Source organism: Ascidiella aspersa, chromosome 7 (assembly GCF_963924565.1).
Source record: "Ascidiella aspersa chromosome 7, kaAscAspe10.2, whole genome shotgun sequence".
NCBI lineage: Eukaryota > Metazoa > Chordata > Ascidiacea > Phlebobranchia > Ascidiidae > Ascidiella > Ascidiella aspersa.
In genome coordinates, this window is record NC_139453.1 from 4,071,707 (window position 1) to 4,084,451 (window position 12,745).

Consider the following 12,745-nt stretch of genomic DNA (forward strand, 5'->3'; position numbering starts at 1 on the left):
CCAAAATCACTTTGCGGAGATTGCAATCGTAAATCAACCAAATTACGCCCAACTGTGCTTTTCAATTTGGCTTGCCAGATGTTGGAATGATTTTGTTTTTAAGTTTGTCCCCACAAAATCTCACATTATTGCACTCTGGCTTGTTGTTTCGTAATCGAGGCTTGCAAAGCAATCAGACACTTTATATGGCCGTTTCTAATTCGGCCGGCTCCATTATTTCGGCCGCTTGTGGCTTATATGAAGCGACAAGACTTGATGAAAAGGGAGCCGGCTACTTTTGAAGCGGCCATTCAAACTGGCCGATTTATGTTGAGCAAAACGAATTAAAGGCGCCGAAGGAAACGCAATCAGTTTGGTGCAGAATGAGCCGTAAGCAATCAAACAAGAAAAGCATTTGATCATCAGTTGAGCTAGTTGTGTTGAAGTTTACCTCTGTGATAAACTTGCTGCGGATAAAAGCTGCAAGTCTACTTTGATAAGGTATTAAAGCTTTTTTTTATTATATATATTTTAAGTGAATGCGTTCATATTTCTTGAATGCCTAGAAAACACACCACTGTCTAAAATACCCAAGGGTTGTCGTTCTATGGTTCAAATGTTGTAGTAATAAAGGTTTTTATGTGCAAGTGTTGTCGTTCTATGGTTCAAATGTTGTAGTAATAAAGGTTTTTATGCGCAAGTGTTGTCGTTCTATGGTTCTAATGTTGTAGTAATAAAGGTTTTTATGCGCAAGTGTTGTCGTTCTATGGTTCAAATGTTGTAGTAATAAAGGTTTTTATGCGCAAGTGTTGTCGTTCTATGGTTCTAATGTTGTAGTAATAAAGGTTTTTATGCGCAAGTGTTGTCGTTCTATGGTTCTAATGTTGTACTTCTGTATAAAAAAATGTCGTTGTAATATAGGTTTTTATGCGCAAGTGTTGTCGTTCTATGGCTCTAATGTTGTACTTTTAAGTTTTATATACAAATGTTGTCGTTCTGAGGCCTGGCAACTTTTGGGCAGTTGTTCAACGTGCATACAGTAGGGTAAGTTTGTCTCGTGGCAAGGCAAACTGGTGATTTTTGTGTGTTCGCAGTTATTTGTGACACGAAAACATTGCAGAGATTCGCTTTTTAATTGTGGAACATGCTTTGCATAAAATTTTGCATTTAATATGCGTAAGTCAGAACGTTAGTTCTCTATAAAACCACGTGCAAAGTATAGAGGCCCAAGTTTAATGTGGATTATTATAAATGGCTGACGACAGTAGCTTAACTTAGGTCTACCACATCATTTCGTAATTTCAAAACGAGAAGATTTTCTAAGCAACCAGCATTTCAGGTTGGGTTTTCATGTAAAGCCTGTAACTATTCAAACAATCCACCACGATTTATTTGCTCGGAAAAAATATAACACATTTGATGTTTGTATTTCATAATTGAAAAAGCAAGAACGCAGAGATCGGTTCAAAAGCAAAATCATTAATAAGACGCAATGAGGGCATAACTGAAAATGCAAATATAAAACATCACTTTGTGAAAAGCAAATATTACCTTTCATCGAAAAATCAAGACTTAAAAATGCAGCAATGAATTAAATGAAAACAGTTTTATGTGTGCACGCGCGAGAACTTATTTAAGACAAGCTAAACAGATCATTATTAATTAAAAAGTTAGTGGAAATAACGGACTGATTGGTCAGGTCATCGATGCATCGTGTTTAAAGCAAAACAATTTTACAAATTGAATGTGCAGCAGACGAAAATTTATGTGTTTTTACCTATTGTCTTAATTAATTACCTATTGTCTTGTCGTGCATGAAAAGAGGTTGTCAAATAATAACAATGTTGTTTCGTAAAAAGTTTGCCGCGATGTTTGGTTTTGATTTGAAATGTTTCGCAAACTTTTTAAAAGTTTGAGAAGCATTGCACTATCGAGTGGTGGCTCTTAACCTTAACTGATGGTGGCTTTTAACGTAACTGGAGGACTTAAAAATAGTAAAATCTTTTCAAGGACCGTTAATTAAAATTTCGAAGGCACAATTCTTTACTGAGACAACTAGGCGAGTCAATAATGAACAATCTTCAAGCAGTAGGGTTTCACAGGGTTGATAGACCTGGTGGAAAACATAAGAACCACTGCACTACAGCTGGTCGGTAACATCAGATCTTTCATCTCTGTGCTCTGGTGCCCATTAGTGAAATAACTAGTGGTGTATATTTGTGTTGCAATGTAGCCTTATAACGTGGCGATTGTCAGATTATCATTCGGAATGCTTTATTCTGATGTTGAAAATATTATGCAATTATTATACCAGTGTTTATTGCGATCGTTTTACGCCCGAAAGTAAGTTTCTATTGAGCTTAAGCATTAGGTTTTTTCATTTAAACAGTCAATTAGGCGTTATGACTGAGTAGGTTTCAGTTAGATGTAAATGAGACGAAGTTGCCCTTTAAATGAAGGTTGACTACAGATATAGGGGAGCTAGAGAGGTGAGCACAACTAAATATTATTTTATATCTATGTGCGTGGTAACAGAATTTGCGGCCATGGCGCAAACAATTTTAATAAAAAAGTTAGTTTTGATACACAACAAGCAACAGTGGTAAAATTCAGAAGCTATATCTAAAGAAGAGGGAGGCTTTAGAACAACAGATATACTATTTTTAAAAGAAAAGTTCCAAGTTTGACTTAGAACGATAAATAAGTTCAACGCGCTGTTTCACAAAAATTCCAATAGTCATTGAATTAAAACCGGTGTAAGAAAATAGGGACGCATTGAAACGGTGATTCCTTAGCTGCAATCCAAATAATTTTGTTGGATTAAAAAGAACTCAGTTACAGTTAATGTGAAGCGAAGTTAGAGTTCGAATAATTTTTGCAAATCAGTGACGAGCTTTCTTTTCTTCCCATTCTTCTTTTGAGTCCTCTGCTGACCTCTTTTTTGTCCTTTGCGCTGACTCCTGTGTTGCCATCTGCGATGACCCCTGTGTTGATCCTTGTTTTGACCTCTGTGTTGACCTCTGTGTTGATCCCTGTTGAAGTTTATAAATTTTCAGTCAGTTATCCATTTATATTTTATTGTAAGAATTGGAATGGAGTCATTACTTTGTCTTTATGAAACGATTTTGTCACAACACACGCCAGTTATAAACAAATACAATATTTACCGCCAAATAGTTTAAAACTCAAATTTTGGTAAATTAAAGAAATTGATTCACACCTTGTGTATAAAAATGCTATTAAAAGAGAATATTGTTTGTCGGCAAACTGGCTTACACAAGAGTTCAAATTTACATGATCACTAAAACGTAAAGATAGTTACACTAAGTATATTTATTTTTTGCTATTGTTTGCCACTATAACTGGGGTTTATTGTGTTCACACAACATTTGTATGTCCAGTTAGAATCATGTATTGGTACTTAATGTTAAAATGTTCTTACATGATCTGTCCCATCGTCCAAATCTTGTTCACTGTAGGTTTCTTGGCTTTGACTTGCTTCTGGTTCCAGTTTTGATTTCGCTTTATCGGTGGCTTGCTTTTCTTGGTATAACTGTGGAGACAGATTTTTAAGACGTGAATCGATTATGTAACGATTCTATGTTCTGTTTAAGTGCTTGGTTAAACTACTTAAGAGTTACTCACGGCGACAAAAATGCAGGACATGGGAATGCGCGAGATTTTGTGATCACCTCGGTACATTGAGGACTCGTATTGTTTGGTTCGTTATCTACAAAAGCCAAAACTTGCTATAGCGGATATACGCGTATCAGTGTAACAACATTAGGCATCACTCAGACTAAAAAAATAAATTCACATTTGAAATTAAAACATGCGCTTATCTGACACGCAATTGACACTATTTAAAAATACATTAAATGTCATTATACAAGTAAAGTCATATATAATTAACCGATTACTCGCGGATTCGTTATTGCGCAACTCCCTCTACTCGTTACTCGCCCGAGTCAAGCCAGGTTGTTTCGTTCTGAACCCGAAGCTTTGTGTTTAGCTTTCCTGTTTTAAGTTCTGCTTCTTAGTTCAGTCGGGCCTGGACAGATCCAAGCAAACTTGATCTCAGCGAGAAACAAGCGAATGCATTCGATCGCAAAAAGGTCAGACCTCCAAGCGCCTTACTTCACAAATTATTCGCCTGAACGCCACTAACTACCATCAAGCTGGAGATGGGTATTTGGTAAATATCGACCTGTTTCTTCCACTAAATTTGTACATTCGATGCAACAGGAGGCATACTGACGTCACACATCTTAAACACTGACGTCACTAGTGTCGCAACGTTGCCCCGGCAACATATTCCCAAATTTTGAGTGCCTACCTTGCGCAGAAAATCCACATCAGCTTTATCGATGCCGCACAAATTCAACTGCAGCTCTTGTACATTGTGGGCACAAGTTAGGAGGAAAGCGATTCCTTGCAATCCCAACTTGTTGAAGCTCAGGTTCAACTTCCTCATCTACATAAGCACAACATAATGTAAGATACAAGCACGTGTTAGGCTGCATACAGGTTTTACCAAATTAAACAATGCATATTCGCAACTTACACCAAAAAAACTGCTATTCGTAATGAGTCCGGTAAAAACTCTGGGATGTATAAAATGTATTGGGACCATTGTGGAAAAAAATAATTTTATGGGACATTGGTTAACTATAGCAGCTGAAAATTTATGGAATGCCTATAGTGGTTGTAAATATTGTCATTATTCATTAAATCCACAATTTGTGTAAAGTGAACATGCGTCTAAAATAAACCAGACCCCGGGTCATTACTTCCGGCTACGCGTTTTCTACACCCGCTCAATTAAATCTACATAAGCTTTATAAAACACTTGGCCATGGCTCACCTTAACCTTATTTTTTCCTATTGTATCTACGTGAAAGCAAAAATATTTCGCAATACCCGCGAATCTAAAGTATGTTTCTTGTATGTCTTAGCCCACTTGAAAACCGGTTTATCCATCGGCGAAAATTGACTAAATTGACTTCCAATTTTAACCACCAAACATTTTAAGCACAATGATGTGACCTGTCTTTCAGTTCACAGAGCCATAAACAATAGAAGCCTGCACATTTGTTTGCATACAAGGCTTAACAAATAAGATTACTCATAGTTGTGCTAATAAATTAGATGCGCTTAATGTGATCTGAATGATCAATTGAGTAAAGGGCAAAAAATACTGTAAAAACCGACCAACTGCATTATTAAAGTTAAATGCCTTTTAAGTTAAAAATGTTGCCTTTATTGCAAATCCCTACCAAATTATGTACCAAATTATACGCGTCTTATCGCAACATAGAAAATTAAAATTTAAACGCTATGTCCGTTACTTGTGAGGTCACCATTTAATTCAATTGCTTCAATAATGGTGACATAAAAAAGCCGTTCACCAAAAATCTTTTGTCCAACAGACAGTGGCTGAGTTACCAAATGTTACACGCAATGCTGTTGCCTGGTTTATCCACCTCAATGTCATTCTAATATTCAACACACCCTTTATTTCAACAACACACACTTACAGGTCGATCCATTCGTGAAACGGCGCCAGTTAGAGGGTGCAGATCAGAACCAGTGATTTCGCAAAACTTCAATTCCAGCTGGTTGATGTTGTGTACAGTTGTTGCCAGGCAACTCAAACCACGTAAATCCATCTTGTTGTTACTTAGATTCAGTTTCTCCAACTGTGACAATAAAAAAGGTTAATCGGTAGATTTGCCTACTCTATAAACTCACACAACATCTACGAATATAGAACTGGTGACTTGAACCGCATTAATTTAATTAGGCTACTGTATTTTACGGACCATAAGGCGCACCCGATTATAAGGCGCACTGTCAATAAATTGCTGTGATTAGTTTTTTGTTCATACATAAGGTGCACCGGCCTATAGAACGCACCCTTTTTTTACTTGTTACGTAATAAATGTAAGCTAGTCACAATAGTACAATGAGCAATAGAAAAAATGAGGCTAGTGAATATCACGGTTGCAGTTGCTTTTACCAGTTTATTGTGTAAGACGGTGGTTTATTTATATAATATCAGTATCAGTACTGGTTTTGAGTCTAGGCAATAAAGCACTATACCGTACTTGATCCATACATTAGGCGCACCGGCTTATAAGGCGCACGATCAATTTATGAGAAAAAAAAAAGATTTCAAGTGCGCCTTATGTTCCGTAAAATACGGTATATTTGGGTGTGCAAGGATTGACCATCGCCTATAATGCACATTATCAGGAGTATTTTTTTAAAATAATAACTGTAGAAGAAAAAATAAATTTCAGAGAGCTTAACTTAAGGGAAATTAAGGCTGAAGCAGTAAACTTATTTTAAAATATTAGAGGAATATTAATATTTCGCTTTAAACAACCTATAGTGTTAAATATCCTGCTTAACTTTCGCATAATTAACTATTTAGCTTTTGTGTTGTTTTTACAGAGCAATTCGTTTAAAATGCCAAATCTAAAAAAACTCGAAGCTTCATGAGCACAATGTATCGGTACAAGGAAGATGAGTTTAAACCAGGCCTGTACAAATTAAAATGGTGCAAGGGCCACCACAAGCAAAAAACAAACAATTTCGCAGGCCGCATACTAAGGTTGCATAATAGGTCAAGCAACACATACGTAAAATCGCAAAGACTCGCTTTCCTCCGATCAATAGGCCAGGTGACAACTCTGGAATATATATTACCTATTGGGGCAATGGTGGACAAAATAATTTTATGGGACGTTTTAGTGAACTCTAGCAACTTAAAATTATTAAATGAATTGTTATTTTTCGTTAAATCACTAAAATAAGCCAGGCCCCAGGTCATTACTTCCGTGTACGAGTTTTAAAAAAATGCACAACAGGTTAATTATTTTTACCTAGGTTTTGCAAAATCACAGAATTAAAATGCAGAAAGAACACAGCGTTTGTATTTTAACGTAAACCCTCCTGCTTAACTTTATTCGTACTTCTTATCCATTCATTGATGATAGATTAAAGCTATACGAATTGAAGTGGCATTAAATAGAAATTGCAAATCAATAACAAAAATATTGCGGCCTAACTTTAAAATGCTATTGCATCAATTTTGGGCAAACAATTTGAATTGTAGTCTAAAAAATTAATTGTAGTCTAAGTATCATGCTGCACTGAATGCACGAAAATTAATATCTCCACGACCTAGTACCGGTTAATAAAAACAACAACCGCTTAATGGTATTTATTGAGAATGTCTAAACATATTCGGTTGGTCTTGCAGGGATATTCGTGCAAGCAAGGCAAGTAAAAATTGCCTGTGGTGAGATTCAAACTAATGACCTCGACCATACCGGGAACGTCACTCAAGCAACTGAGCTATGCAAGATCAGCCATGCACCAAACAACCACTAAATGTTGCTCCAAAATTGCGGAGATATAGAAATATGAGGGAACGTAGGCGCTTTTCGGGTTGCAATTACTTCAACAGAAAAATGTTGTTACAAAGTAATAATCGTAATTCAAGTGTTGGTTGGTAAAATATTCTCATATAGGTAAGCACAAATAAAAAGGGTGTTCAGTTTATAATTGCCAATTGAGAAGAAGTGCTATCAGAATAAATGTACCCAGGCCAGGGCCATTTAAAGGCCATTCACCAGGGGTGGATTCATTGGAGAGGGAACGTAGCTGTATTATCCCTTTTGTAACTAAGTGAATACAAAAATATTTCGCAATACCCGCGAATTTAAGTTATGTTTCTAGTATGTCTAAGCCCACTTGAAAACCGGTTATCTATGGGCGCTGTGCGTCTTATCGCACACTCGAAAATTAAAGTTTTGGAAAGTTAAACTATTCAAAGACATTTTTTCGCGCTGCACGCGAGTGCTTTTCCGTCTTTATAATACAAAAAATAGTCACGTTTTGACGTAACGCTATGTCCGTTACTTGTGACGTCACGTTTAGACGTAACTTGTGACATCATACCTGCAATTTTTTATGCGCCCTCAAACAAAAATCCCGCATTCGCCCTGCCAGTAATTACTTCCAAAAAAATCATCAAATTCCATTTACGGAAAAAATTTTTGTACACCAGACAGTGGTTGAATTAGCAAATCTGACAAGAAATGCTGTTGTGTTGTTTGTCCACCTCAATGTTATATCAATATTAAACACAACCTTCATTCCATAAACACACACTTACAGGTCGATCCATTCGTGATATGGCGTCAGTTAGAGGTTGCAGATCGGAACCAGCGATTTCGCAATCCTCCAATTGCAGCTGGGTGATGTTGTGTACGCTTGTTGCCAGGCAACTCAAACCACGTGAATCCAGCTTGCTTCCATACAGTCCCAACAATTCCATCTACAATGACAAGAAGTTTTGATTGTTACGAATCTCCTCGCTATGAGCGTCAATAACATCCAAGGTGCTGTCTGTTAATCCTGGACCATAAGTGCCTGCAATAGGGAGCATTTGCCCCCTCAACATCGAGCATAGTATGGTATAAACAAGAAACTGTGGTGTCTTTGACGCAAAATTATTTTTTTGTCGGGTAGAATACGTTGCTATGCCCAACTCCTTCCACAAACTGTATATTTTGCTCAAGTAAATGGAATTTTTTTTAGCGTTCCGCGCGAATCTAATTATGTTTCTAGGTTTAGCCCACTTTGATCAAATTGTTTTAGCCCAAAGGCGTCGTGCGTCTCATCGCACACTCCAAAATAAAAGTTTGGGCAACTTAAACAATATAAAGGCGTTTTTGGTCATTCCCTCTTGCTTCCCCTACGAAAAACTATTTGGTCTTTTTGAGTTACATATTAGTGAGACAATTTAAAAAAAACTAAAGCATCTACTGTTGGTGGCGCGAAGCGCGAAAAATTGACTTTGTCAAGTTGATTTTAACAATTATGTTGAGAGGGCATTGACTCCACAGCAGTAACAAGGCTCCGTAGAAACCACGTAACAATGTCGCCTGCAGCGCAAAAATTAACCATTGCGTAAATCATTTTTCAAAAGGTGTGACGACACACAACACAAAAAACATTATAGATTCGCGCAAAAGTAGTTTTAGTCTCCCTGTTGCTGAGATGTTATTATATTAAAATATGAACAAATATTTTTGGATAGGAGGATAACATTTATCGTTTATCTGCAACTCAGCCAAACTGTATTTGAATAGGGCCGTTATCGTTCGATAATATGTGTATTTCAGAATACAAATATGTCTATTAGACACAAAACATGCAGTGGTAGCTAATCACAGGGAATTTTTGTCAAAACTAAAATACTGACGTACTGAAATAAGTCAACATATTTGCTTGAAAAACATGCCATTACCGAATGTGTTTAATGAATATAGCATTTGTCTGTGTGAAAGCAAAAGCCGCTGTCGAAACTGAATTTTTCTTATTTGTCGTGTTACAAACATTTGCACAAAATATCCAGATATTGGTGCAAATAAGCCTAATTGTGAATACTGAACGCGCAAAATAGTGTGTATCCAACCAAACAATTAGTTTTTGGAACGTTTGTGGTTTACAGATTGCTTCCAATTAATTTTCTGCTTGCCCCGGGTCTCAAACCCTCTTTGGCTGACATTTTTGAGTGTTTGTTTGCAGACCGTTTTAAACATCTATCAATATGCACAAGGCTGTTAGAACAGTTTGAATTATTAACGAAACAAAACCAGAGAGGCTAATTTTTTGCAAACAAGTGCCGACTTTATGCTTTAAAGACGTTTTTTAAGTGAAACACAAACGTCCAGTCAAGCAACATTTTATGAAAGTATGTAATTGGCGAGTTGTATGGAAGCGTGTATTATATTCTCACTGAAGTATTTAGGATAAACCTACATGTCTCGGTATGTTAAATATTAACGGTCTGTAAAACTATTTTTTGCCCCCATCCCCCTAATTTATGTCGACGCCCTTGCATGTGCGGTTAATGCTAACTTATTTACTTATAACAACTAACATAAACATACGGGATGGTTTCTGCGTGAGATGGCGTCAGTTAGAGGTTGCAGATTTGACCCAGCAGTGTCGCAGAACAACAACTTCAACTTGTTGATGTTGCTTGCACTTGTTGCCAGGCAACTCAACTCACGTGACCCCAAATTGTCCACGATGAATTCTTCCATCTACACAAAATATAGTTTGGTTTGTTATCGAAAGTTTCAAACTTTCTGATAAAACCTATTTAAACTGCTAAATACAGACAGAGGTAAAATGGATTGTAAACCGGAAAATTTCGTAAAAGTTAAACTTAGATTCTATTCTAAAAATATTTGCGCGACCAATTGCTCTTAAGAAATAAACACATCAAACGTACACGACACGCGATTCATCGGTAATAATAATAATCGGAGTTAGTAAATTTACCGAATAAGTAATATTCAGAGTAAATTTACCGAAAAAAATATAATTCAGTTGATTAATTCTACAAAAATTGATTTTCTAGATTTTTAAAACGTGTTTGAATATCGAGTATTATGTAACGCGGAAGTTCCCAACGTGGGCAGTATCGCCCCATTGTGGCATTTTGTGTCTTTTCATGATTTGGGGGGCGCTGAACGCATTTAAATGACAAAACCATGTAAGTGTCAGCTGTTCTACGTTTAAGTTAACTTATAGGTGTTTCTCTGCGTGCGATTGCTTCAGTAAGAACTTTAAAATCAGACGAATCACTCGTCTTGTAACGTTTTATTCAAACTGATATTAATTTATTCGTTTGAAAAATGATGCCATATTTATGCGCTTAAAACAACATAAAAAAATATTCCTAGTCAGTTATACATATAGATTTGTTAAAGCGTGATTTGCAAACGGTTTACTCAAACTGTGGTTTATTAAACCTGACATTCGCTCGCTTTTCGCTTGTTTTGTGCAATCTTTGCTTTTGTATTTGAACGTTCACGTTAAAACGTTTCCAGTTAGTATCATCAACGAAATATTAAAATCTGGATAGTGAATTAAAAAACTTCTCTATAGTTGCGAAAAATTCCAAAAGTGGTTGGAAGCGTTTAACACTTTAGGGGAGACAGTGACTATGAAGGGGTCGGGGATTGCGGAGTAGAACATCTCAAACACTAATGTGCATTAACAGGCACTTGACCCAGCTACCCATGATTAGTGGGACTTTCCCCTGTGCAATGTTTGACCCACGGGGATGCCCCTTATCAGTTTCACGCGTCCCCGTTGCATCCAGGGACTTCCCCTATCCGGTTGATTGTCGATAGTGTGGTTGGATAATCGCGCCCGCCTCATTGCAATAATGACCATTATGACATAACCATGTCATTCGTTGCACGTAAGTTTACTTACAGGTGTTTCTCTGCGTGCGATTGCTTCAGTAAGAACCTCGAAACCGGACAGAACGCTCGTATTGTACAACTGCAGTCGGTTTATCTTATGGACGCAGGTGGACAAGGCAGTGAAGTCACGTGAACCAGTTGTTGTCACATGTACAAGCTCCATCTACAAAATAACAAAAAGATATGTTGGTGGGTGCGCTTTCCCAGATAGATGAGGTTCTCAAACTTGCGCCGATAAGTTTGCCTCGCCCGCCATTGTTGGCTACCTTTAGTCAATGACGTGGTTTAAAATGTGTAAGCAAAGTCGCTGAAGCAAAAATGCGGGTCAATATGACGTTTTATTGTAAACTGTATTTAATTTAGTCATTTGTAGAGCTAAAATGTTATATATACATGCACTTAGAAACAATTTCACTAAAATTCCGGGTTACTCGGCTGTATAGAGTACGCACATTGTTAAGGCATGAGATGCGAACAGTTTTAAACTCAAACTGTAGTTATTGATCCTAAAATTCGCTTACTTGAACTTTGTTTTATTTAAAACTTGTGTTTGTAAATTAATTATCCCCTCATTAAACACGAAACTCGCGTTAAAACGTTTCCAGTTAGTATCATCAACGAAATAATAAAATCTGGATACGGAATTAAAAAACTTAAATACTTGCGGGGGGTGGAAGCGTTTAATGCTGTAGGGAAGACAGTGACTACGAAGAGTTTGGGGATAGCGGAGTATAACACCCCAAACACTAATGTCCAATAAAAAACTGAAAAACGTAATTTGTGTCGCCAATTAAGAGGGTTATATCAGAAAATAAAACAGAAAAATATTAGTGTATAAAATAAAAATAAAAAAATGCGTTTTGCGTTTTTAGCCAAATAGACTCAATTAAAGTCGCGCATGTTATTACGCAATAAAGTTGTACAAACCGCGTTGGTAATTTGTTCTAATTTCACCGGTTTAATCTCAGAGGCGAGCAATGGCGGTCTGTTTTTCGGCATAACAACGCCTTTTAAACGTCGTAACATCAGACCATGAATATTTTTTGCCGACTATACAGCAATATGTGTGCCATCAATTCTTGGTGAACAACAGGAAATCAAACCGTTGTGAAAAAACAAGTTGTCCACTAATGTCAAAAAACTCGGGGACACTCTACTGTCATCATGCGGTGATAGAAGTTTAAAGTACCTTTTAAGAGCAGGGGTCGGCAACCCGCCAATATAGTTCATCCGGCCCTCCACCTCTTTTACAACTTGGCAAAAGGCCGTTGCCAGAATTTGTTGTCTATTTTAACTACATAAAAGTAAAAATTTTGCGCACTTTTTGCGCATTTTTTTCGGCCAAAATGCGAAGTACATAAACTACTAGTACTATCAACAATGAACGTTACGCTATCTTAGTATGTCTGATTGTATTTCATGGTGCTGCACACTATAGTTCTTGTGTGGTTTAAATATAAAAATAAACT

The 12,745-nt window shown here is 36.9% G+C and overlaps 1 protein-coding gene across 2 annotated transcripts in view; it reads right to left on the reverse strand.

Moving 5' to 3' along the window:
• Window positions 1–1,385: 1,385 nt before the first annotated feature.
• Window positions 1,386–12,745, reverse strand: part of LOC146137318 (NACHT, LRR and PYD domains-containing protein 12-like) — a 35,226-nt gene continuing 23,866 nt past the window's right edge. For both annotated transcript variants that reach the window (XM_083393477.1, XM_083393476.1), the window contains exons 7-13: window positions 11,287–11,439; window positions 9,948–10,103; window positions 8,165–8,326; window positions 5,517–5,678; window positions 4,316–4,453; window positions 3,422–3,532; window positions 1,386–3,011 (exon numbers count right to left, since the gene is read on the reverse strand). In XM_083393477.1, the coding sequence (XP_083249603.1) occupies window positions 2,862–3,011; window positions 3,422–3,532; window positions 4,316–4,453; window positions 5,517–5,678; window positions 8,165–8,326; window positions 9,948–10,103; window positions 11,287–11,439 (1,032 nt within the window). In that variant the 3' untranslated portion in view covers window positions 1,386–2,861. The remainder of the gene's footprint in view (window positions 3,012–3,421; window positions 3,533–4,315; window positions 4,454–5,516; window positions 5,679–8,164; window positions 8,327–9,947; window positions 10,104–11,286; window positions 11,440–12,745) is intronic.